The sequence below is a fragment of the Natator depressus genome, chromosome 10 (genome assembly GCF_965152275.1).
Source record: "Natator depressus isolate rNatDep1 chromosome 10, rNatDep2.hap1, whole genome shotgun sequence".
NCBI lineage: Eukaryota > Metazoa > Chordata > Testudines > Cheloniidae > Natator > Natator depressus.
In genome coordinates, this window is record NC_134243.1 from 16,714,055 (window position 1) to 16,740,781 (window position 26,727).

A 26,727-nucleotide genomic window follows, 5' to 3' on the forward strand; every position below is an offset into this window, starting at 1 on the left:
AGGCAGATTTTCAGCAGTTTCACCTTCATTTTGCAAGAGCAATTCATGCCTGTATCATTTGTGACATTCATTCATCTGTGAGTGCAAAACAGAGTGCTTTCACCTCTATCTGATTGTGAGTACAAGTGAGTCAATTAAAGGCACAACTACTGAGGTTTGCACCTGCAGTAAATTTTGCAGGTCCAAAAATGTGGGCGGAATTAGTGCCTGTAAATTAGGACTCAGTCCAGCTGAATACATTCCCCTTTAAAGTCCTATTTCCTACCACTTTCTATGTATTTCTTAACACTTAGAAGTTCTGCCTTTGCTTTTGTTAGTCTGCTTTTAATAGTATCCTGTTTTTTTCATTAACAGGGTATCATATCTGACCTGTTTCCTGGAGTGGTTCTTCCTAAACCAGACTATGAGCTGTTTGTGCAGGCACTGAGTGACAATATTACAAAAATGAATCTTCAGCCAGTTCCTTGGTTTATTGGAAAAATTATTCAGGTATTTAAAAAAATATTCATCACATCTGAAAAAAGATAATTTATGTATAAACTATTAAAGTATCTGGCTGAATCAGGGCCTAAATTAGTAGCTAGCAGAGCATTACAGAAAGCTTATCTATACAAAGTGAAAACCACAAAATGTACAGACATTCATATGCCAGAAAAAAATTCCACCCTCTATAACAGTAAGTACGAGTTGGTCAGTAGATATTGTCCCCTTCCATGTGGCAGGAGTACTCATATTTGTACCCATGTCTCAGGTCATATGACTGAAGCCAGCAAATGAAGTTCAGTCTTACTAAGGGAGGCAATGTGCCTTAGCACTGAGAGCAGGGGACTAAGACTCATAAGACCTATGTTCTGTTCCTGGCTGTGCTACTGGCCTGCTGGGTGACCTTGAGCAAGTCAGTTTATCGCTCTATGCCTCAGTTTCCCCATCTGTAAAATGGTAATAATGATACTGACTGTCTTTGTAAAGTGTTTTGAGATCTTGGTATTGTTATTACCAGCACTCACATGTGTTGTGCCTTCATTTTTCCCACTGCTTTAACTTGCACCCTTTTATTAGTTGCTTTTCCTGATTTGAAACCAAGTTAGTTAAACAGGTACAAACAGTTAAGAGGACGCTCTTGTTCTGGTTTAAACCAGACTTATTTTGGTGTAGGTTGGGTCAGTTCGGAATTGGATTAAGCTGAACTGAAAAAAGGTACTCTTAAACTGAAATAAGAATGTCTACAATGGATTTGCACTAATTTAAATCAGTTTAAAAACAAATTTAATTAAACCAGTGCAAATTTCTAATGAAAACAAGGCCTGAGTTGGTGTAATTTACACTCTGAGGAGGCAGGAAGTGTAAATTATGCTATCTTAGACTCACCTCTGAATTTGGCCTTGGGATTCTTAAGGGCAGTAATGTCAGTGTTTGTGTCTAGATTGGCTGATCTGCTCTTTCACACAATGTAGGAATGCAAGAGAAACATGTAGTTTCACACATGTTACATTCAGTTCTTTAATATATTTAAGTATAAAACTCATGTCACCAATACAGATTTATGAAATGATGATGGTGCGCCATGGATATATGATTGTTGGAGGTGCTTTGGGTGGAAAGACCTGTGCTTACAAAGTGCTAGCCGCAGCCCTTGGTGATTTGTACACAGGTAAAAATAAAAAGCCTGCTGAAGACTTCTCATAAAAAATTAATTCTATGACCAATGAATTTTCTGTACAAAGATAAATTCAGGTTGCTAATTCTGCTGTTAATGCGTTGCAGAATAGAAGAGAATTTGGATATGCAGGACTAAGATTGGAAAACCTCTGTTGTCAGAAATATTCTTTTTTTAAACGGATCACATGAATATGCAAAAAAGTAAATTACACACTTTGTTAAGCAAGTATATTTGTGCACAGTAGTCATGCAAAAGTAGCATCAATAGTCACATCAAACAAATCTCTTCATGTATGGTACTTCTCTGGAAAGTGACTGTGCAAAAATGGCACCTCTTGGCTCAACAAATCTGTTCCCTGGGAGAGATTCTGTGAAGCTCTCTCATGAATGCACAATCAGTTTCCATTGTGCTTCTGTCCTGCTCCTCATTTTTTACCTTGTGCTTTTGCACACAGCACTCTGGACCTGCCTTGTGCAGCAATAAACTCTATGTGTAAGTAAAGGAGGTCATTACTTACTGCTAGGTAGCTTCCACATGTAAGGTCTATTGGGTGGCAACACTGGGATTCTATCAGGAATGTTCCACCTCTAAACTTCATTAGTGAAAAATATTTTTAAAGAACTTTTGCCTTCTATCTAGCTCAGTGGTTCCCAAACTTGTTCCGCTGCTTGTGCAGGGAAAGCCCCTGGTGGGCCGGGCCAGTTTATTTACCTGCCCCGTCCACAGGTTCGGCCGATCGCGGCTCTCAGTGGCCGCGGTTCGCTGCTCCAGGCCAATGGGAGCTGCTGGAAGTGGCGGCCAGTATGTCCCTCGGCCTGTGCTGCTTCCAGCAGCTCCCATTGGCCTGGAGCAGCGAACCGCGGCCACTGGGGAGCCACGATTGGCCAGACCTGCAGACGCGGCAGGTAAACAAACTGGTCTGGCCCGCCGGGGGCTTTCCCTGAACAAGCGGCGAAACAAGTTTGGGAACCACTGATCTAGCTAATCAATATAATCTGTTTTTAATTCCTACCTAGCAAATTCCATGGATGAGTTTGCTGTTGAGTACAGAATTATTAATCCCAAAGCTATTACAATGGGACAGCTGTATGGGTGTTTTGACCCCGTGAGCCATGAGTGGACAGATGGAGTCCTTGCAAACACCTTCAGACAACAAGCATCTTCAACCACAGATGACAGGAAGTGGATTATATTTGATGGACCAGTGGATGCAGTTTGGATAGAGAACATGAACACTGTGCTAGATGATAATAAGAAGGTAGCCATCATTTTTGCCTGTTACTTTAGCGTGTGAATGCACATAATTAATTGCGGTTGGTTGGTTATTGCAGTTAGTGATCTGACCCTTTTAAGTAAATTGAAATACATGAATTCATCTTTCTAACTGGAAATTCTAACTGGAGATTTGTTTATTCACAAAATAATAATTATCTTAAACTGCCAAAAGAAAAGGATTGCTTTTTATTGTGGAATATATAAAGAGCTGGCTAATGCTTCATTTTCTCTTTTTTCTCCCAAGTCTGCAAGACTTGGCAATAACAAATGGAGAACTCTCTAAGACAGAGTTCTATAAATATCACACACTATGGGAACATGAATGAATGAATGAATGAATAAGAACTGACACTAAATGGGATGGCTGTTCAGTGATTTTATGACAAGCACTGCTATAAGTGAATGTTCAGCTATGATATGATTAAACCACGTTTATGCCATGTTTGCTTTCCAGCTGTGTTTAATGAGCGGGGAAATAATTCAGATGAGTTCCAAAATGAGTTTAATCTTCGAGCCAGCTGACTTGGAGGAGGCATCTCCAGCAACTGTCAGCAGGTAACAGTAACCCACCCAAAGTTTCAACTACCTCAGGCAATGTACCTGGTGCATTTCAGATACCTTACTGCACTATAACTACTTATTTTTCCAGGTGTGGTATGATCTATATGGATCCTAATCAGTTAGGTTGGAAGCCTCTGAAGGATTCCTACATGGACACATTGCCCCCAAATCTGCAACAGGAGCACAGAGAACTGGTGCGAGCCTTTTTTTTTATGTATCACCCTTATAACTTTTACTTTAAAGGTAATCTGCCCACTACGTCCTAGTATGTCCTATGGGCTTCCAGGTAGGCACATTGGGTAATCTTTTCAAAAGCGCCTCAGTGAATCAGGACACAAAGGGTATGTCTACATTGCAATCAGACTGCAGCACATGTAGACATAACCACACTAGCTTTGCTCTAGCTAGCTTGAATAACTATACCATGGTATAGTTAGCATGGGAGGCAGCACAGCCTAGCTGGCCAAGTACATGCCCGATGGGCGTGTACATTCTATGCTGCCACCTGTACTGCCATGGCTTCGCTGCCATAGAACAAAGCTAGTTCGGGTATGTCTACATGTGCTGCAGTCACACCTCTGATCGCAATGAAGACATACCCTGAATCTAAAGGGGCTCCTAAGTCTTTCAGGCACGTTTGAAAATTATATCCAGTATTACATGGGGTTTAGTGATGTGTGAGACTTCACTAACAGAGTCCTAGTGCATGATAGGTGGAGATTATGTGAGCCAGGTCCAGGGGAAGAGGGGCGGGAAATATGCGTTAAAAATGCACCTTCACCTGCTTGGGGCAATCAGATCCCAGCATGAGAAACGCATATATTAATAACATTCTTATCACTTTTAGGGTCTGCTTTTGCAAACCCTTACTCACTAGAGTAGTTCTTACTGAGTCAGACAACTCAGATGAATCAGTGGTGCTCATGTTCATGTCGTGCACTTACAAATTAGACTGAGGGTTTGCAGGAATAGGTTCTGAAGGTTATCTATGCATTAAGTCTGAAGATTATCTAAACATTAAACATTGAGTTCAGTGGGAGGAGGATCAGGCATTAAAAGGCCAAAACAAACTTTTCTGTGTTAGGCCTAGAGCTGGATGAAGCCGTAGATTTCTGTGATCTGCCAGCCCCCTTCTTCACTGTTCATAGGAAGAGCAAACAGGAGTTGGGACCAAATTCAGAAAAATGCTTAGGGATGAGGGAATGCTGCCTGCTGTTGGTTAAGAAGCAATCTCTCTCCCTTTATAAACTATCTGAAATAAAGGCCAGGACAGAAGCAGAGGAGAGGTTGGGCCATGACTTCCTGCACCCTGCATAAGTCAGCAGAGCTGGCTTGCCGTAGAGGGAAAGCGATGATGCTTCACTTACGGCAGTGGTCACACTCTCCCTACATACTGGGGAGCTCTTGAAGGCATTTCACAATGGAATGAGGTGGCTATGCACTAACCTCAGTGCCCTTAATGGTCTGATGGAACCCTGGTCTTTGTTCTTTCTGCTGTCTGCTTACTAGACCTTGGATTTACTCTCTCAGATTATCCTGTAAACCTCAGTGAAATGCAGTCTTCCCATATTTAGTCCCTGTGCCTGTGTGGAGTAACAGCTCCCCAAGGTGGAAAGGTCCTTCTGCTGTCTGGATTAATAAGAGGAGAACAAACTTCCTATTCCAAACCATTTATTTTCCTGTGGCAGAAGCAGCTTCTTTCCAGTGTCAGGCAGGTTCCCTGGCTCTGTGGCAACTCCCATAGTACCTTGTCAAGGCCACTCCGCAATCTGCCCCTCCACCAACCCAGGCAGAATTATTGGTGCCTTAAGGATCCACTTTTATTGAACAGCTAAGTCAAATAAACCTTTGATACAGGACTTTGTAAGTAAGGAAAATAATAGGAGGACTTGTGGCACCTTAGAGACTAACCAATTTATTTGAGCATGAGCTTTCGTGAGCTACAGCTCACTTCATCGGATGCATACTGTGGAAATTGCAGAATACATTATTATATACACAGACGCCATGAAACAATACCTCCTCCCACCCCACTCTCCTGCTGGTAATAGCTTATCTAAAGTGATCATCAAGATGGGCCATTTCCAGCACAAATCCAGGTTTTCTCACCCTCCGCCCCCCCACAGACAAACTCACTCTCTTGCTGGTAATAGCCCATCCAAAGTGACCACTCACTTCACAATGTGTATGATAATCAAGGTGGGCCATTTCCTGCAGGAATCCAGGTTCTCTCACCCCCTCACCCCCCTCCAAAAACCACACACACAAACTCTCCTTACAACGTGCATGAAAATCAAGGTGGGCCATTTCCAGCACAAATACAGGTTTTCTCACCCCCCCACCCCCATACACACACAAACTCACTCTCCTGCTCTGGATGGGCTATTACCAGCAAGAGAGTGAGTTTGTCTGTGGGGGGGGGGGCGGAGGGTGAGAAAACCTGGATTTGTGCTGGAAATGGCCCATCTTGATGATCACTTTAGATAAGCTATTACCAGCAGGAGAGTGGGGTGGGAGGAGGTATTGTTTCATGGTGTCTGTGTATATAATAATGTATTCTGCAATTTCCACAGTATGCATCCGATGAAGTGAGCTGTAGCTCACGAAAGCTCATGCTCAGATAAATTGGTTAGTCTCTAAGGTGCCACAAGTCCTCCTTTTCTTTTTGCGAATACAGACTAACACGGCTGTTACTCTGAAAAAAGGAAAATAATGCAACTCTTACACTGTTTTAAAACTGTTTCCTGTTCCGCTTGCAGATTGATGACATGTTTATGTGGCTAGTCCAGCCTTGCTTGGAATTTGTTCGCCTTCATTGCAAAATCATAGTACAGACATCTGCTATCCATCTGGCCTATAGCATGATGAAACTCTATACCTGTCTGCTCGGTCAGTATTTTTTAATGCTTCAGCCTCTTGTTTTTCTCCTGATATGTCATAACAATAGAAAATCCAGGCCACTAGAGACAAGTGAATGCTAGAAGACTTAATTTAGAATGAAGCAAGTGCTCTGGGGTTTGGATCATAGGCCATAGATCTTTTTCACTGACCTAGTAATAACAACAGTCCTTTGCGCCTTGTATAGCACCTCTCATCTCAGGATCTCAAAGTACTTTACAGGCCTGAGTAAGGCCCTGTGGGCATGGCCCCAGATGTTTAGCATGCTGTTTACTAGCATCTTAATGAAATATTTAGAACTCCTTTAAATATTTCCCACTCATTCATTTTTAATTGAAAACAATATATTGCACCATCAAAACAGGGCCAGAGTCTCACCTCGTGAAAATTGACGTAGCTCCATTGAAGCCAGTGCTAAGGATCTGGCTTAGAATGATTTTTTTTTTTTTATGAAAGCAGATTTTGAATTGCAGTTTTTGATAATTTAACCAAGATTTGAATGTATTTTTAGATGAAATAAGGAAATCGGGTGAAGAAGAAGGTGAAACCATGTCTAGTCAGCAGATCATCTTATGGCTACAAGGGCTTTTCCTTTTCGCATTGGTTTGGACAATTGGTGGGACCATCAGTGCAGACAGCAGAAAAAAATTTGATCTGTTTTTCCGCAACTTGCTAATGGGAATGGATGATGAGAACCCGCGCCCCCAAAGCGTGAAGCTCACCAAAAACAATATCTTTCCAGAAAAAGGTGTTTCTACGCAACTGTATTTGTATCCCTTAGTCTTGCTTTACAAACCCTGCCAAATCCTGTCTGGCACTGCTGGGCAGACTGGGGTGTCTGGCACTTGTCCTTTGCTGCAGAGATCCTGCAGCCAGGCCTGAGGGATACGCACTGGGGAGCTCTTTTTTGTTGCTCTAAACAAGAGGAGCATGTGCCCAGATTGACCTAAACAGTGAAATCTGTTGCAGCTAATAACTTCCTGACAGTGAGGTTCAATGGGAGAGGAGGATATTCAGTGTTATTTAGGAGGCATTCATCGCCACACAGGCCATGTGAAGAACTGACAAATCAGGAAAATTCTTTCATTTGATCATTTCTACCCTTGTACTAGAAAAGACTAGGGGGAAACACTTTAGATGCTAAAGTGACGTGACATTATTTTGATTGTCTATTCAGTCAGTTTTCCTATATTCTGTGTTTTGTTTAACAGGGAGTGTGTATGACTTCTATTTTCACAAGCAAGCCAGTGGGCAATGGAACATATGGACTGATTACATCACTAGGGAGGAGCAAAATATCCCTGCTGGTGCAAAGGTCAACATTAATTTTTTTTTCATTATAGAAGAGAACTCAGTGATGAAAACAGTGTTGTGAAATGACAGAGCTACAAGTCAGTTACATTTGGTAGCTCTGATTAATTTATATGTGACTTCTTTCTGTTTACTGTGCAATGTCTTATGCTGTATGGGCTCTCCCCCGCTTAAACTGTGGTTCTGATGTCAGACCTATATTTAAATCTCAGTACAAAAGGTACATATGGAGCATAAGGATGATCTTGTGGTGAAAGATCTGGGCTCAATTCCTGGCTTTGCTACAGAATCCTCGTATGACCTTGGGCAAGTCACTTAGCCAGAACAGAGGCATCCACATTTTGATGGCAAGCTTTGAACTTAATCCCTCTGTGCCTTGGTTTCCCCATCTGCAAAGTGGGACTAATGATACTTCCCAATTATAACAGGGCTGGCTGCCTCCCACATCCCCCTCATGGCCCAAGGTCATACTACAGGCAGTCTGCCTCACTTTCCCCTCTTTCCATCCAGAAGCCCACACAAGGCAAAGGTTCTCTTCCTCCTCCCAGGCCTTCCTGCCTGGCATCTTTTCTGCTTTGGCAGACCACTCCCAGGCCCTGCCTGGTTAGAGTCTCAGTCCTCTCTGCTAGAACCTGCTCACTCTCCTAGCAGTCTCTAATTCCTGGGCATTTCCTCTTTCACGGCAGCCTCCTGCTGCTCTTTATAGAGTGACTCGTATAATCAGGGTTGGCTAACCCCAGCCCTCCAGCCCTTAAGGGGTGAGCCACACTGTTACACCTGCCTTGCAGGTGTGATGTGGGGTTAAATTCATTAATAGTTGTAGAGCACTTTAAGAAGTTCAAAATGTTGTTACCCATTGCCTCATTACCACTATTCCTCATTGACATGCTAGATATCAGTACAGCTAGCATCTACGTGACATAAGTGGAAAGAAGAAGAACGAATCTTTATTTCATCATTTAAAAATAAAACATTTTAAGTACACAGTGCATAGCTGCCCCACTGACGTGGGGCGAGAAGAGACTCCCTGTGACATTTTAGCCCTTCCCTTTGCACAGTGAAGGGCAGAATTGAGCCCCAAATTAGGAATTATCGAATGTTCCCATTTTTGCTTTGAATTGTCACAGTGCCTAGGAGTCCTCGTCATGGAGCAGGATCCATTGTGCTAGGTGCTGTACAAACACAGAACAAAAGCAGCTCCTTACTTATCATTTACACTATCTACAAGAAACTTGTAATAACCTTTATTTACATGTAGAAGTAATTTTTAAAAACTCCTTTTTTGGGCAATAAACTCACTGCAGTAAGTTGATTTCAAACCTCAGTATTGATTACAGTGTTAGATATTTGTTTTCCACACGGTATTTTAATTTTCCATATAATAGGTGTCCGAGCTTATAATTCCAACAATGGAAACAGCCAGGCAAAATTTTTTTCTAAAAACATATGTGGAACATAACATCCCCTTGCTGTTTGTGGGCCCCACTGGCACAGGAAAATCTGCTATTACCAACAGCTTTCTGCTGCAACTTCCAAAGCTTAAATACATCCCTAACTGCATCAACTTTTCTGCAAGAACTTCAGCTAACCAAACCCAGGATATTATTATGTCAAAGCTGGACAGAAGAAGAAAAGGACTATTTGGACCTCCCGTGGGGAAAAAAAATGTAATATTTGTAGGTAAGATAACTTGTGTGTTCTTATTTCTTCATGTAAATTCAGACTTCAGAAGAACTAAGTGCTTCATTGGTCTGGTACTTATACAATTCCGCACTACTTGCTGGGTTTTTTTGTTTTTTGTTTAAGGCATCTGTGAAAGGATTAGGACTGTCCCCTGCTGGAAAATTTATATACATTGAAGCACAGGCATGGGAACAAGGGGTGTGGGGGGTGCTGCAGCACCCCCACGTTTTGCATGAGGTCCCAGCTGCTGGCCCTGCACCCAGGGTCCCGATGCTGCTGGACCCGTGCCCAGGAATCCGCTCCTGGTCCCGCACCCGGGGTCCCAGATGCAGGTCCCGCGTCCAGGGCTCTGCTCCTGGCCTCACATGCAGGGACCTGGCTGCTGGGCCCACACCCTGGACTCTGCTCCCTCCCACAGCTGTGGTCCCAGCCTCAGCCCCCTTACTCGTGTCCACGCCCCTCCCCCCCCACACCTCCTGGAGCCATACCCCGTTCCTGGCCCCAGCTCTGGGGAGAGGGAGCACAGACAGGGAGGGTGTGAGGTGAAAAGTTTGGGGACCTCTGGCTTTCAGCACCCCCCAGTGTAAAAAGTAGTCCAGCACCACTGCATTGAAGTGGTGCTTGTCTTTAAGATGGTTCACTCGCTTACTTTAGGTCTGTGTAGTTTGGTACCTTATGTTGCAATTTGTGATCTTAAATAAACACAAAACAAAAAAACAGCCCATCAGCCAAACTAAATTAAACCAATATCTTTAACTTAAAAAAAATTATCCCTGCAGGTATAATTACATTAGATGCAGTTGTTGCATCAAAGAGAAATAATAACAACGAAAGGTAACCTTTTCCTTGTTTAGAGAAACAAGGAAAATAGTTATCTGTGCTTTGATTTGTTTCTTAAGACATGAACGTTCTTTCTAGATGACCTAAACATGCCTGCAAAGGAGGTGTACGGAGCCCAGCCACCTATTGAGCTTCTTAGACAGTGGATTGATCATGGTCACTGGTATGATAAGAAGGATACATCCAGGCTTGATATCGTAGATGTCTTACTTGTTTCAGCAATGGGCCCTCCTGGTGGAGGAAGGAATGATATTACAGGTAGGAAACATAATATAATATAATATAAATAAATAAAAGACAGAAATACATCACTGTGACAGTGCATTGTGTAGTTGACTGAGGTTATAGAGGGAAGCCTGGCTTGCCTAATGTTATTCAAATAGAAGACTATGAGCTTGTCTACATGAATAATTAGTTTGTGGCAAGCTGGGATGTGAATCTACCCTGCACTAGCATGCTGCAGGATAACTGTCCAGTTGGACCCTGATGATGTACATTAACAGTTTGTCAATGTGCTTTGATCTAGTCCTCTTTGAAATGGGATTAGATCAAAGCGTATTAATGAACTGTCTACATGGTTAGTCTGTGGCAGGCTAGCATGGGGTAGATTCACATCTTAGCTTTACACAAACTAAATCTTTGTGTAGGCAAGTGCTGGGTTTGTATACAAATTGTAAGCCAGTAGGCAGATTCACCAGCTGGGTCATTCCAAATAAAGCCCACATATTCATTATTACATCTGAATATAAAGTATCTGTAAAAATGTGCCCAGGATAAGGATGATTGGCGTTGATTGACTTCTGCCTCACCTGATGGTATGGGAAGAGTGATGATGATGATGGTGGTGATGATTGATGATGACTCAAGTTTAAGTCCACGTCCGTTTGCTCAGGGTGGGTTTAATAATCAACAGAAGATGGAAAGCCTGAAAATAATACCAAACAGTTAGGAACAGGTATGTTCTTATCACGTTAGATAACACATGCTGACTAACACAGTAAAATCCTAGTGTAGACAAGGCAGTATGTAGCTTTTGTACGTTAGCAAGTCAAGGTAAAAACTGGGGTGAATCTAAGGTTTATCTTAACTTGCTAACTTGTGTGAAAACTACAGATTGTCTTGCATTCTCCAGAATTTTAGCTCATCTCAGAGTATGTCCACAGTTCAAGTTGGGGGTATGATTCCCAGCTCGGGTAGACATACTTGTGCTAGCCCCTCACTGAGCTAGTCCACTAGAAATAGAATGTAGTCGTGACAGTGCAAGCAGTGACAGGACTAACCGCCTTGAGTGTGTGCCCATTAGAGATGTTGGGTGTGTACGGAGGAAAGCTAGTCCTTACCGCCGCTCCTACTGCTATACTTCTATTTTTAGCACACTAACTCTATCATAGCTAGTGCAAGTATGTCTACTCGAGCTGGGAATCACATCCCCAGATCAAAGTGTAGGTATACCCTTAGTTACCATGAGGTAAGAACATGCCTTTGTGATGTTTTGGGGTCCACCCAGACCAGCAAGGGGTTCTGTCACCATCTTCCTTGTAACCTTGCCTGGTCTTGGTTCTGTGCAGCTATGGTTCAGATCCCACAAGCACAAGGTCTCATCCCAGCTCTGACCAACCCAGTTACTCTTTACAGGGTGACATGAACAGCCCTTCCAAGTCCTGAGTCTCCCCAGATACGTCCTCCCTGAGTTCTTAATTAGCAGACACTCTGACCGTTCCCCTCTGGTCCCTCAACTCTGAACTTCAAGGCATGAAATTAGCCCCCCCCCCCAGTTATCAACTCACTTTGGCATACACACTCCACAGAGTTTGTACACCAGAGAGCTGTTTGGGATTAAAATATACAAAAAGCGTATTTAATAGAAAAACCGCAGATTCCAAGATGGAATAGTAAGGGGAAAGCAAACATATACGAGTGACACAGAAACCAAACAGAGAGACAGCCTCTGGCTTTGCACTTTCCTGTTAGATAAAATTCCTTTTCTAATAAGAGTCACCTATTCATAGAGGAACATGGGGTTTACAGGGTGCTCCCCCAAGGTATAGAATCATAGAATATCAGGATTGGACGGGACCTCAGGAGGTCATCTAGTCCAACCCCTTGCTCAAAGCAGGACCAATCCCCAATTTTTGCCCCAGATCCCTAAATGGCCCCCTCAAGGATTGAACTCACAACCCTGGGTTTAGCAAGCCAATGCTCAAGCCACTGAGCTATCCCTCCCCCACAATGCCTTAAAACAATGTACCCCCTAGCCATAGGTGGGAGGAAATCCCTCAGTTCCAAGCCTGCTTTGAAAAGGGCTTTTTCCTCCTCCCCCCCTCAGTCCATGGTGAGTCATGGTAATTCGGAATGGGGATACTCCCTCCTGACTTGATATTCGGAGCTGGAATGTTCTTTTCAATGTAGAGTTGCATCCATATCCTTCCATTAACCCCAACAGTCCACCATTGTCTTTTCCTGGACTGGACAATGGAGTTACTTGAAGCCAGTTTTGTGTAAACAACCGGTTCTGGAGGTGTCTCTACCTGCCTGACTGCTCCCTGCCCTACTGGGAGATAGAGCTGAAATTGCACCACAGTTTATGAGCACAGTTACATAAATTCATAAATTCATAACCATCATAGGTGCTAACTTCCCCTCTACCTGGTGGGTGCTCGATTCCCGCCCCCCCTTTCCGCCCCAGGCCCCGCCCCCACTCTATCCCTTCCCCAAGTCCCTGCCCTGCCTCTTCCCCGCCTCTTTCTGTCCCCTCCCCCGAGTGCGCCCCATCCCTGTTCCTCCCGCTCCCTCCCGGAGCCGACCTGCACACCGTGAAACAGCTGTTTGTGTCAGGCAGGAGGCGCTGGGAGGGAAGGGGAGGAGTGATCAGCGGGGCCACCAGTGGGGGAGAGATACTGGGGGGCAAGGGAGAGAGGGTGGAGCTTGGTTGCTGGTGTGTGCTGAGCACCCACTAATTTTTCTCCGTGGGTGCTCCAGGGCTGGAGCACCCACGGAGTCGGCAGCTATGATAACCATGGTCTCTATACGTATCTCATTTGGTGGGTTTAAGCCTTTTGGTCTCCCCTTGGGGTGTCTGGATCCTGACTGTCACAGCCTTTTTCTTAGAGAAGACAAGGCCTTAGGGTTTGAGGACTGGTCTACACTTGAAAAGTCTCACCAGTAGGAGTGTAATTTTTTGTTGACATTAGTATGCTGCTGAAAGCCCTCGTGAAGACGCAGTTATACTGGTGTAAGGTACTCTATGCTGCTACAGTTTATTTCACTTTGCAGAACCGGAATAAGTTGTACTAATATAAGCACTTTTATACAGATATAACTGCGTCTACACTGGGGTGGATGGGCCTGCATTCATTGCACTGGTATACTTAAAAGCAGCAAAACTTTTAAGTGTAGGTAAGGCATTACTTTTCCGTATTGTTTTGTTTTTATGAAAGCTTTGATCCAGGAGATCAATATTGCTGTTTGAGAGATGTATCAGTATGCTGTGCCACTACATGAAGTCTGATCTGAGCCCAGATTTACAGCAGTATAAAAGCAGCCTTACTTTAAATGAGAATCAGGCCCTTCATGTTAAACACTGATATTCTTTTAAGAGCTATGCACAGTATTGAAGCAAAATATAACCCAGTTTATAATCTCATATCAGTCTCATCTAGTGATAGTGTCCTTTTATTAAGGTGTAGAAATGCGCCTGAAAGAAAACCCTGGAACCAGATCCAGATCCAAATTGTACAGCTTGATTGTATTGCTAATAAGATGGTCACTGCTAGACAAATGATAGGTTTAAGGTGGAAAGAGTGTTGTGCAGTGCTGGACATGACTGTGTCATTCACTGTGTATTACAGGGCGTTTCACACGACACTTGAATATTATTTCCATCAATGCTTTTGATGATGACATTTTAACCAAGATTTTCTCTTCAATTGTTGACTGGCATTTCAGCAAAGGATTTGAAGCTGTATTTACAAGGTAATGGTGATATGTTTCCCGAGACTATTTTACAGAGAACATATTGTCTCAAATCTTTCATTTGCGTGCCTCACAATTAAATTCACCTTTCTCTTCTTTTTATTTATTTATTTTTTAAGGCTTGGCAAGATGATGATCCAAGCTACAATGACTATTTATAAAATGGCTGTCGAGAATTTTCTTCCAACGCCTTCAAAATCCCATTACGTCTTTAATCTTCGTGATTTCTCCCGTGTTGTTAGAGGAGTGCTGCTGTGTCCACACACCCATTTACAAGTAGGCTGCTGTTTAACTGTGTTCATAAAAACGATAGTTAAAAAAAAAAAGTATTAAAGCTAAATTCTCTTCACTAACATGCACTGTAATTTTAATAGGTTTGCATGCATTTAACTGAGAGATTTTCCTCCTCCCTCTTGATGAAGAAAAACATATTCAGATATTGTTATTATTATTATTATTTATTTATTTGCTTGTATTACAGTAACTGCTAGATCAGGGCCCTGAGGTGTTAGGCCCTGTAATATTCATAGTAGGAGACAGTCCCTGCCCCTGAACTTGCTACCTAAATAGACAAGACAAAGGAAGAAGGGAGAAAAGGATTATTATTCCCATTTTACAGATGAGGGAACCGATGCCACAAAGGGGTTGAATGGCTTGGCCCCCAAAAATGTATCTTGCTATTAGCTGATGATGGAAGTTTCTATGTAATATAAAAAAGCCAAACAAAGCTATTAAGCAAGTTGGGGAACATTGTCATCCTTTTACACTGGGTAAAAGGGCTGGAGTGGCATAAAGTGGCCATAAAAACCCTTGATTTATCCAGGGGAGAATTCTTCTGGTGCAGAAAATGAGGAAGGCAGCTGCAGGCTGTCCTCTGAGGATCTCTGTGCCAGCTTTGATATAGTGGTCATGCAAGGGGCAGGCCTGTTGGGGCAGGACGGGTGTTTCAGGGGTGGACCTTTGTTAATGTTATTACAGGGGTGGGAGTTATGCATGTTAATCCTTATTCCTTGAGATGAGAGTGTACTCAGGATGAAGCTGCCTTCAGTGGGACCTGGATTTCACCCCCATTGTTTATCGCTGTATGGAAGGATTGCTCCTAAGCACCCATGTCATAAGTCACATGTCCTTTGTTCATTGCCACTGATATTATTCTAGAATATGAAAAATCATCATAAAGTGCCCCAAAGATAAACACCCTTGATGTAACAATAGTTAAGTGCTTTGTGAGCAGAGGTCAAGACTGTATTGGCAAGAAAGATATGACACAGTCATTATGTATTGAGGAAGCCAGCTGACCCATTTGCTTGCACTCTCACAGCTCAAAGATTCCCATTGACTTCAGTGAGAGGTGGATCAGGCCTCAAATGGAGATCTGACTCCTTTGTTATGAAACAAGTCCTGCCCTTTAAATATTGATCTGTTCATTTATATGTGCTTTTACAGGATGGGGATAAGCTGATCAGACTTTGGATCCATGAAGTTTATCGAGTTTTCTATGACCGCTTAATTGACAGTGACGACAGGGAGATGTTCTTTAATATGGTAAAAGAAACAACATCAAATAACTTCAAGCAGAGCGTTGATAAGGTACACTGGCTTATACACTGAGAATGGTTTGGACAGGTAGATGGGACTGACAAATTTACAAAACTAATTCAACATTTCAGATATACTGTAGCAATATTAGAAAAAAATTTGAACCGTCTCCATTGGTGCACCCACAATATTTGCGGGTGCATCTATTTGTATATTGTGCATTTGCAAATGCAAGTTAGGGATCTCATCCTGCAAATTACTCTTTGCAGGTGGACTCCTGACTTCAATGGGGCTCTCTCCAGGGGCAGGAGATCACTTGGAATGAGTAACTGGCAGGATTGGGGCTGAGGTAGTTAGCCATGCTTTTATTTGATTTGTGCGTATTTGGAAGGTTTCATACATGCTGTGGGTGTATTATTAGGCTTTTTGGAAACTTGGCCATATACTAGACAGTGAAATCAGAATGCCCATATTTTGAGGTATGCATATCTGAAAAACACCATTTCAGCATACATTGTTTTGTTTTTTTGGTCTAAAATAATACATTGGAACAGCTGGAAGATAGCATTTCCACAGCAGTAGGACCTACTACTATGTGGATATGGATGAGTATTTCTTTAGAGAAAAAACAGAATCTGAATTATCAGTTGAATCTTGTCTTTTGCATAGGTACTGAGTCATCTGTCGCCTACTGGCAAGATCACCGATAATAATATCCGCAGCCTCTTCTTTGGAGACTACTTTAAACCAGACAGTGATGTAAAAACCTATGATGAAATCATAGACTTAAAGCAACTGACAACCGTGATGGAATATTACCTTGACGAGTACAACACTATCAGCAAGGCACCAATGTCCTTGGTCATGTTTAAGTTTGCCATTGAGCATATCTCAAGGATATGCAGAGTACTGAAACAGGACAATGGTCATTTGCTTTTGGTGGGAATTGGTGGGAGTGGGCGGCAAAGTGCTACCAAGCTGGCCACCTTCATGAATGCTTTTGAGCTTTCTCAGATTGAAATCACAAAATCCTATGGCAACAACGAATGGAAGGAGGATGTGAAACGAATCATGATGCAGACTGGCGTCAGTAACAAAAATGTGTCTTTTTTGTTCTGTGACAATCAAATAAAGGACGAATCATTTGTGGAGGATGTTAACATGCTTTTAAATACAGGTGATGTGCCTAATATCTTCGCAGCGGATGAGAAGGCTGACATTGTTGAGAAAATGCAGGCTGCAGCAAGGACGGAAGGCAGGAAAATTGAGGCTACTCCACTTGCTATGTACAACTTCTTTATTGAAAGAGTGAAGAAAAATTTACACATTGTCTTAGGTCTGTATATAACACACAATGTCTTATTGTAAATCTTTCTGCCTCTTAACTGTTGGTGGACTTAAGAACAATATGAATTCTTTCCAGCAATGAGTCCAATTGGAGATGCATTCCGGAATCGACTACGAATGTTCCCTTCATTGATAAACTGCTGCACCATTGACTGGTTCCAGACCTGGCCCACTGATGCTTTGGAAATGGTTGCAAACAAGTTTTTGGAGGATGTAGAACTCGAAGATGAAATTCGAAAAGCGTATGTGTTTATTTGTCAAGAGAGTTCTGAAGCTGATAACCACATCTCCAGCTGAAGCATCGTATTAGGATAACATCACAGCTGTGTGATGCTTCAGCTGAAGATGTGGTTATCAGCTTCAGCTCAAAGTGTCAACATACCCTTAGTTACAAGAGTGCAACTCCACTGATGTTTTCACAGGGTGACATTGGCCCTATAAGACTGGCCAGTTCACCCCTAGATGGGGCTTAAAAGGGGACACCTGGGCTCAAGAGCCAAGGAGAGATAGACCTAGTGAGTCAGAACTGCCTTAGAGTGCAGATGGATTCAGTCAGGAAAAGGGCAGGTGAGAGCTGCCTGAGGGGTCTCTGAAGGAAGACAGGACGGCACGGGTGAGAGCTGCCTGGGAACAGAGGAGAGACAGAAGGAGCACCAGAGAGCATAGGTGCCAACTCCATGAGTGCTCCAGGGCTGGAGCACCCATGGGAAAAAAATAGTGGGTGCTCAGCACCCACCCGTAGCCCCGCCGATCAGCTCCTCCCACTCCCCTCCCAGCACCTACTGCCCGCCAGCGGGCCCCGCTCCCTCCCAGTGCCTCCTGCCCACTGCAGATCAGCTGTTCAGTGGCATGCAGGAGGAGCTGGGGGGAGGGGCGAAGCGAGGGCGGGCTGTGCTTGCAGGAGGGGGAAGAACAGGGTGGGAAGAGGCAGGGCGGGGGTGGGACGAGGGTGGGAAGAGACAGTGGTGGGGCTTGGGGGAAAGGGTGGAGTGGGTGTGGGGCCCGGGGCAAGCAGGGGTTGAGCACCCCTGGGAAAATTAGAAAATCTGCAGAGGGAGGAATTTCCTGGAAGCCAGCAGACTTTGTTGAGCCAGAGAGCTGGGGCCAGAGAGGGCTGAGGGCTGGGGTGAGATGTGCTTAGAGATGCCAGAGCAATACCTGAGCGGTAAGCATGATGGGAGACACTGAGATGAGGTGGGACACTGATAGACTGTTGGGGACTCGTTTTGTTATGGTTTATACACACAGGGCTTTATTTTGTAACAAATTAACCCTGCAAGTGCTATTTATATTCAGAAAGACTGTTTAGACTATTTCTGGGAACTACTGAAGGGGAAACTGAGGCAGGCACATCAATGATGCCACTGCCTGATGCTGGTGGGTACCCCAGTTGGGAGCCACCCTAGGACAATAGTCAGTTTGGGTCTGTGTGGGTTTATGGCCCAATTTTTATTGGTGCTCAACACCTGAAGCTCCCTTTGACTTTAGTGTGAACTACGTATATTCAGTACCTCTGAAAATCCTCTCTGAGAAGAGAATTTAGCTCCGTATATTTTAAATAATGTGCTAAATTTTGCTCTCAGTAACACCAATATAATTTCATTGACTTCTGTGTAGTTATTTTGGATTTACATTGGAGTAACCAAGAGCAGACTTTGACTCCATTGTTTTAGATGCTAATAGAAATAAACAAACGGTAGGACACAAAATTGCCAGGATTAATATAAAGAGACATTTTCATTCATATTAACATGTAAGATTTTCCATAGGGTTGTGTCAATGTGCAAATATTTCCAAGAAAGTGTGAGAGATCTCTCTGTCAGCTATTACAGCACACTGCGAAGACACAACTATGTAACACCAACATCTTATCTGGAACTGATTCTCACCTTTAAGGCTCTACTAAATAGCAAGAGGCAAGAAGTTGACATGATGAGAAATCGTTATCTTGTGGGTCTGCAAAAACTTGAATTTGCATCTTCACAAGTAAGTTTAGACTGAAAACTTGAAGAAACTTTTTAACATAGCATATGGTTAATTTAGCACATAGCTTCTGCTAACGCTAATAAGAGTTGCAAGCTTAATTCTCTGTTCACTGTTGTGTTTACAATTTTCTTCTTAAAAGCCACCAGCAAATCTGAGATTCTTGCTTAGCTATTTTAAGAAACTGTGGCATGTAACTTCAGAGTAGATCTCCTAATGTAAGATTGAATGGAGTCAATGCTACTTAGCAAAGTTTTTCTAACATGTTTGGTTAAGTTCAAGTAACATTATTAGGGTTACCATACGTCCGTATTTTCCCAGACATGTCCGGCTTTTTGGTTCTTAAATCGCTGTCCAGGAGGAATTTTTAAACATCTAAAAACATCCGGGATTTTGCCATTATTATTTTTCCCCAAAGAAGAGTTGATCATTAAAGAAAGAGAGTGAATGTTGATCATTCGAGAAAGAAAGTGAATGTTGATCACTCGAGAGAGTAACCGCTTTTTCCCCCTAGCTCCTAATGCTTGCGCTGCAAAACAGCTGTTTCACGCGGCTGGGAGGGAGAGGAGAGGGGGGAACACGGTGCACTCAGGGGAGGAGGCGGGGCCAGGGCAGGGATTTGGGGAAGGGGTCCAACGGGGCAGGGAGGGGGCGGAGTTGGGGTGGGGACTTTGGGGAAGGGATGGAGTTGGGCCGGGGCAGGAGGGGCGCGAGCAAATACCTTCCCCCCCCCGGAGTGTCCTCTTTTTTGAATGTTCAAATATGGTAACCCTAAACATTATAGTTTTCTCAGAGCCCCAGTTGAAGAATCTCTGGCAGCATAGTTTCTTCAAGAGCTTTCGTGACATAGGCTATGCATGCCTGTGCCTAGTCCTCCTTTCAAAAGGGGAAGAAGATGCAGAAAGGGAGTTACTGTTGCATGAATGAGCATTACCTTTTGAGGAGATTTGCACTAGGAAGTCCACCAAGCCCCCAAATCGACAGCTTCCCAGCTCTTCTCCCTGCTGCTCCTGGAACAGACCCTGGCAAAACAAAGGGGCTTCCTACTTCTGTGCACTTCCCTAGTGGAGGAGAGCACCCCAAGAATCTGCTGCTATTCCAACTTCTGTATCCCTTGCCTGGTTTATGCTGGATTTCATTCTCATCCATGCATGTAAATGGAGGGGAGCATTGGGGTCCACTAGCTGACTATAAGGAAAGCAAAACTGATCAGTTTATTTTCAGTGTCCAGGCTGAGTGAATTGCAAAAAGTAAAGACATTACAAATATGAAAAACACATTAGATTTTAAAAATCTGCTTCAGTTTTAACAGGAGGAGATCTCAGTAAAATAGGCAAGAAGGCTACTTTTTAAAATGTGATTTGTATGCTGAGAGTCCTTTTTTAAATTGCACTATGTGTCGTAACATCTTTACCATTTTCTATCTATCACACTGAGACAGGAAATACACATGCAAATTACCAGGATTTCTCTCACTGGATATCATCACTAGGTTGCAGAAATGCAGAAGGAGCTGACTGCCCTTCAGCCTGAACTAATTCAAACCTCTGCAGAAACAGAGAAAATGATGATCCAGATAGAAAAAGAAACGATCGAAGTAGATGCAAAGAAGGAGCTAGTATCTGCAGATGAAAAGGAGGCGAATGATGCTGCGGCTGTTTCCCAAGCTATTAAGGTAATTTACAAGGGCCTGTCCCTGTGAGATACTGAATCTGTCTCCAGTCAAGTAAATGGGGGTTGAGGAGATAGATGCACAGTACTTTACAGGTGAGGCCCAAGTTCCTAACAATGCAATTAAAAAAACAAAAACACGAGATAATGATTGAGATGTTAATAATGTTAACAAATGTTATTCTGGCTGTATTTAGGGCTGGCCAGATAATAATTCTACGGTGCTCCCAGAATTCCTTTTTCCAGTCCTGACTTCAATGTGCATCTTGCACACGTAATGCAAGGTGCATCTCAGATCTTCCTGAAAGAGAAAGTTAGTCCCCTTATGCAGCTGAGTAAAGAAAGAGATGGACCTAATTACATGGGCAAAGAGGGGGTATCTTTCTGGGATTGTTATTTATGTGGAATAAGCCCCAGTAAACAGGTTTTATATAGAGGTTTGTGGAGGAGGAAGAAATCTCCTCCCCAGAGCTTATAGTGCAGTTACTCTGTGGCTGCTATCTGCAGACAGGAGCCATAGCCTCTAAGCTGGAGCAGCGGGTTATGGTATGCCAGGCCCACCACTTTATGTGGGGTTTATGGTCTTATGACGTTTGTAGTTTGTGGACACATTACTATGCCATGTTACTCTGTCAGCCAACCCATAGCCCCACTCCCCACTCTGTGCTAGTGTTCCTGAGTTCTACAGCGTGTAGGAGTAGCTTCTCAGACCTCCATTTCCCATGCACTGGGACTGCAGTAGCTCCAAAGCATTGTGGCCTTCTGCAGACCCTAGAATTTCACCCTTAGTCTCTTCACTAGGTCTACACTGCAATTAGACACCTGCAGCTGGCCCATGCCCACTGACTCAGGCTCACATGGCTTGCGGTATGAGGCAGTTTAATTGTGGTGTAGATATTTGGGATTGGGCTGCAACCTGAACTCTGGGACTTTCTGACCTCACAGGATCGTAGAGCCCAGGCTCCAGCCTGAGCACGAACATCTACACTGCAATTAAACAGCCCCTTAGCCCGAGCGCAACAATCCCGAGTCAGCTTGGGCCAGATGTGGCTTTTTAATTGCGGTATAGACATACCCTTGGTGTAGCAGACAGGCCCACAAAAAATGTGGTCTTGTTACAGTGTTGCCCAGCAAGCCTAATGTTCTATTCACTCTAATGAATGTAGGAGAAAAGTGAGATGTGTGCTTTACAAGGATAAGATTAAGTCTTGTATACTAGTCGATGAGGTGTCCCAACATAGTATCCCACCATGCTGTTGGAAACTGTTTGTCCTGCAGCGGTTTGTGTGTGACGTTCTTGTATATAGGCCAGGAGCTGCAATTCATTAATCCAGAACCCTGTATACATACTAATGGGGAATGAAAATATTATTTTATTATTTATATTGTGATAGTAACCCAGGAGGCTCAGTCATGGGCCACGACCAAACATCCTCAAAGGGAATATCTCCATGGCCAGATGTCAGTGGCACAAAGACCTCCATGAGAGATTGTGAGAATCTCCAGCACTGTCTCAACTGTTGCAGAAACGCAAAACATATACAACTGCTGGTACCTGGGATTATCTCTGAAGTTATTGCTATATGCTGCATTCTGCTGCAATAGTAACATGCACATGGTAAAAGAAATGAGCTGCTCAGCACTCTTCTGAAGTCCCAGGGATCTGTTACTCTTACCCCCCGCCCCGCCCCCATTTCTCAGCACCTGCAACAAGTCAGCAGAAGTATTTTGAAGATGTTTAAATGGTGAAATGGAGATATCCCTTGGGCCTTCAACTGTAAAAAGGAACATGGTGGTGTGATGCAGTTAAAATGACTGTGTAGAGAGTAATACACTAAACTGTCAGCATAGATTATTAAAATAGTTATCTCTGCTTCAAATGTACTGCTATGTACATTTTTCCTAGTTAATTATAACTGCAAATGGTTCACTAATGCCACATTCGCATCTCTCAGCTCATGTCAGTCAGTTTACAGCAGACTGTGCAACTCAAAGGATTAAAGAATTCTTTCAATGTATTTGCAGGAAGAGTGTGAAGGGGACCTTGCAGAGGCCATGCCAGCTCTAGAGGCTGCACTCTCTGCTCTCGATACCCTGAACCCCTCAGACATCTCGCTTGTCAAAGCCATGCAGAATCCACCAGGCCCTGTCAAGCTCGTTATGGAGAGTATCTGTGTAATGAAAGGAATGAAACCAGAGAGAAAGCCTGATCCAAGTGGCAGCGGTAATAATACGATTGTGAAAGCTTAGGGACGGTTTGTGTCATCTGTGTCCGAGCTAAGACACAGTCACCTATTCTGCTTTACATTCACACCGAGCTAAGATTTGCAGATGCAGGAGGGATGCCTCAGAGAGCTCTGGTGCAGCATGCTGCACTATTGTACCTTACACCTGCATGCTCCCCTCCAGCACCACCTGCCAAACACTACCAAGCATGTAGGGGAGGTCAGAATCCAGACTGTGCCATACTCCTAGATAACCACTCCCCGTGGACCTGTGGAGCATCACTAGCCATGCTAGTCAGCCTTTTGCACATGGGGATTAATAGGATTAGTATTGGGTCACACATAAATATACTGGATGGAAGAGGGGAAGAGATGCCTTTTACCACCTTCTCGCCTACCTAGTGCACCCACAATTTATCCCTTAATAATTAGGAATTAATAGTTATAAATGTTGCTTTTATTATGTAAATTAGGAAGGAAATCCTCAGAATAGGATTTATTTAATAAAAGTCAACCACAAAAAATGTTTATAACCATTTGTTTCTCTCTCCCTTTGCTTTTGGCAGATTAAAATTAAAATTATTGTACCGTTAATGTACATGCATACTAAATTTCAGTTCGACACAGATTAATGATGCTGTGTCCTTGTTTGAATTTTTATATGTAATCATTTTTCTAAAATTTCTTAACTGCAGCTGTATGGCACAAACCTAAAGATAATTAGTATTAGCTTTTTCGTATCTTTGTTTAAAGTATTTTAATTTTGAATACCTATGATTTAAGCCTGATTTGATTTATGTGCAATACAGGTAAAATGATAGAAGACTATTGGGGAATCTCTAGAAAGCTTCTAGGAGATCTGAAATTCCTTGAAAGTTTAAAGACATACGACAAGGATAATATTCCTCCTGCTGTAATGAAGAGGATCAGAGAGAGGTTTACTCAGCATCCAGATTTTCAGCCAGCTGTCATAAAAAATGTGTCATCAGCCTGTGAAGGCTTATGCAAATGGGTTAGAGCCATGGAGGTGTATGACCGTGTAGCTAAAGTGGTTGCTCCAAAACGTGAGCGTCTTAAGGAGGCGGAAGGTTTACTTGAAATTCAAATGAAAAAGCTAAATACAAAGCGTGCAGAACTTAAGGATGTAATGGACCGTCTCCAAGCTTTGAATGATGAGTTTGAAACCATGAATAACCGGAAGAAAGAATTAGAAAACAACATTGAAATCTGTTCACAAAAGTTGGTAAGGGCTGAAAAGCTGATCAGTGGACTTGGAGGTGAGAAAGATAGGTGGACAGAAGCTGCACGATTGTTGGGAATCCGATACACAGATCTTACTGGTGATGTTTTGTTATCTTCAGGAACAGTGGCTTATTTGGGAGCCTTTACTGTAGACTATCGCCTTGAATGCCAAAAGCAATGGCAGGTTCTATGCAGGGAGAAGCACATACCATGCTCCAATGATTTTAGTCTCAGTAATACTTTAGGGGATCCTGTCAAAATCCGTGCCTGGCAGATTGCTGGATTGCCAATTGATTCATTTTCGATTGATAATGGTGTAATTGTTTCTAACTCAAGAAGATGGGCTTTAATGATTGATCCTCAAAGGCAAGCCAACAAGTGGATAAAAAATATGGAGAAAGCTAACAAGCTTTCAGTTATGAAACTCTCTGATACGAACTATGTGAGGACACTGGAAAATGCTATCCAGTTTGGAACACCAGTCTTGCTTGAAAATATTGGTGAAGAACTAGATGCTTTCATAGAGCCTATATTGCTAAAGCTAACATTCAAGCAACAGGGTGTGGAATACATGAGGTTAGGTGAAAATATAATTGAATACTCAAGAGACTTCAAGTTTTATATGACAACTCGCTTAAGGAATCCTCATTATTTTCCTGAAGTGGCTGTGAAAGTTTGTCTACTCAACTTCATGATTACACCACTAGGTCTTCAGGACCAACTTCTTGGAATTGTAGCTGCAAAGGAAAAGCCTGAGCTGGAAGAAAAGAAAAATAAACTGATCATAGAAAGTGCAGCCAACAAGAAACAGCTGAAGGAGATAGAAGATAAAATCCTTGAGGTTCTTTCCAAATCAGAAGGAAACATCTTAGAAGATGAAACAGCAATTAAGGTTTTGTCTTCATCCAAAGAGCTATCTGAAGAAATCTCAGAAAAGCAGGAAATTGCCTCTGTAACTGAAATGCAGATAGATGCTACTCGAATGGGTTACAAACCAGTAGCTGTTCATTCAGCAACTCTCTTCTTCTGCATTTCTGATCTGGCAAACATTGAACCTATGTACCAGTATTCATTAATTTGGTTCATTAACTTGTACATTCAATCCATTGCGAATAGCAAAAAGAGTGATGATCTAAAGGAGAGAATTGAGAATATAATTGAACATTTCACAGTAAGCATCTACAATAATGTCTGCCGTTCACTGTTTGAGAAGGATAAACTACTATTCTCCCTCCTCCTGACTATAGGAATAATGAAAGGAGAAGATAAAATAGATGATGAGGTTTGGCGGTTCCTATTGACAGGGGGTGTTGCTCTTGATAATCCTTACCTCAACCCAGCCCCAGAGTGGTTGACTGACAAATCATGGGCTGAGATAGTACGTGCATCTAGTCTAAAAAACCTTCATGGACTGATGGATCATGTAAGGGAGAATGTTTCAAAGTGGAAAATGATTTATGACTCTGCAAAGCCCCAGGAAGAGGTATTTCCTGATGTATGGAAGACTTTAGTAGGGCTAGATCGTATGATCATTCTAAGGTGTTTAAGACCTGATAAAATCATTCCAGCAATGCAGGATTTCATCACAGAAAATATGGGAAGAAACTATATAGAACCACCCACTTTTGACCTTGCAGGAAGTTACAATGATTCCAATTGCTGTGCACCTTTGATTTTTGTATTATCACCAGGTGCTGATCCTATGGCAGGTGAGGTTAAAAAAAAGATTTTAAATTGAAATCTTTGCATGATAAAATGTGGGCTCCTTCATTTAAACAGTCCCTTTAGAGTACAATAAATTAATTGTAGTAGTAGTAGCTTCATATTTCAAACATTCTTATCCTTCCACACATCCTTTATCTTGTAAAAACACACCAAAATAGGGGGAGAAACTGGGGGGGGGGGAATTATCATTATAATGGTGATGAAATGAATAAATTTCTGTTGGATCTTCAGGGGTTTAACAAGATATAAATTCCAGGCCAGATTCTCATTTATGCTAAGGCCCTTTTACACCACTCTTTAAATTGGGAGTAATTTACATCTAAAAAACAGCAACTGCCTGGAGACTCAGTCTCATATACCACCTGAAACTACTTTTAGCTTTCTTTTTTTTTTAATTGATTAGAATCAAGGCCAGGTCCAGGCACCAGCGAACCAAGCAGGTGCCTGGGGCTGCAAATGTAAAGGGGTGGCAGGATATCAGGCTCTGGGGCGGCAATCTGCCCTCGGCGGCGGGAATTCAGCATCCGCTCCGTTACAGCGCGTTTCACGCTCGGCGGCAATTTGGCGGCGAGGACGTGACTCTTCGGTCGCCGGTGGCAATTCGGCGGCCGCACCATCGCTCCACCTCCATGTTCGGCGGCAAGTTGGGGGTTTTTTTTTGCTGCTTGGGGCGGCAAAAAGGCTGGAGCCGGCCCTGATTAGAATGCAGATTAACATCTGTACCTTTAATGGTGTTTCGCATTATAAAAATGACATACGCAACATGGATCTATTTGCTAAAAGATTTTGTGTGCG

General features: G+C 42.9%; 1 protein-coding gene across 1 annotated transcript in view; it reads left to right on the forward strand.

Moving 5' to 3' along the window:
* Window positions 1–26,727, forward strand: part of DNAH3 (dynein axonemal heavy chain 3) — a 102,054-nt gene that overhangs the window by 63,086 nt on the left and 12,241 nt on the right. Inside the window, exons 35-53 of the mRNA XM_074965321.1 lie at window positions 355–489; window positions 1,540–1,651; window positions 2,677–2,918; window positions 3,390–3,490; window positions 3,585–3,690; window positions 6,256–6,385; window positions 6,906–7,142; window positions 7,606–7,709; window positions 9,091–9,385; window positions 10,307–10,486; window positions 14,077–14,200; window positions 14,320–14,476; window positions 15,647–15,790; window positions 16,409–17,075; window positions 17,163–17,328; window positions 18,856–19,072; window positions 20,562–20,744; window positions 22,766–22,964; window positions 23,775–25,916. Coding sequence (XP_074821422.1) covers window positions 355–489; window positions 1,540–1,651; window positions 2,677–2,918; window positions 3,390–3,490; window positions 3,585–3,690; window positions 6,256–6,385; window positions 6,906–7,142; window positions 7,606–7,709; window positions 9,091–9,385; window positions 10,307–10,486; window positions 14,077–14,200; window positions 14,320–14,476; window positions 15,647–15,790; window positions 16,409–17,075; window positions 17,163–17,328; window positions 18,856–19,072; window positions 20,562–20,744; window positions 22,766–22,964; window positions 23,775–25,916 — 5,641 coding nt within the window. The remainder of the gene's footprint in view (window positions 1–354; window positions 490–1,539; window positions 1,652–2,676; window positions 2,919–3,389; window positions 3,491–3,584; window positions 3,691–6,255; window positions 6,386–6,905; window positions 7,143–7,605; window positions 7,710–9,090; window positions 9,386–10,306; window positions 10,487–14,076; window positions 14,201–14,319; window positions 14,477–15,646; window positions 15,791–16,408; window positions 17,076–17,162; window positions 17,329–18,855; window positions 19,073–20,561; window positions 20,745–22,765; window positions 22,965–23,774; window positions 25,917–26,727) is intronic.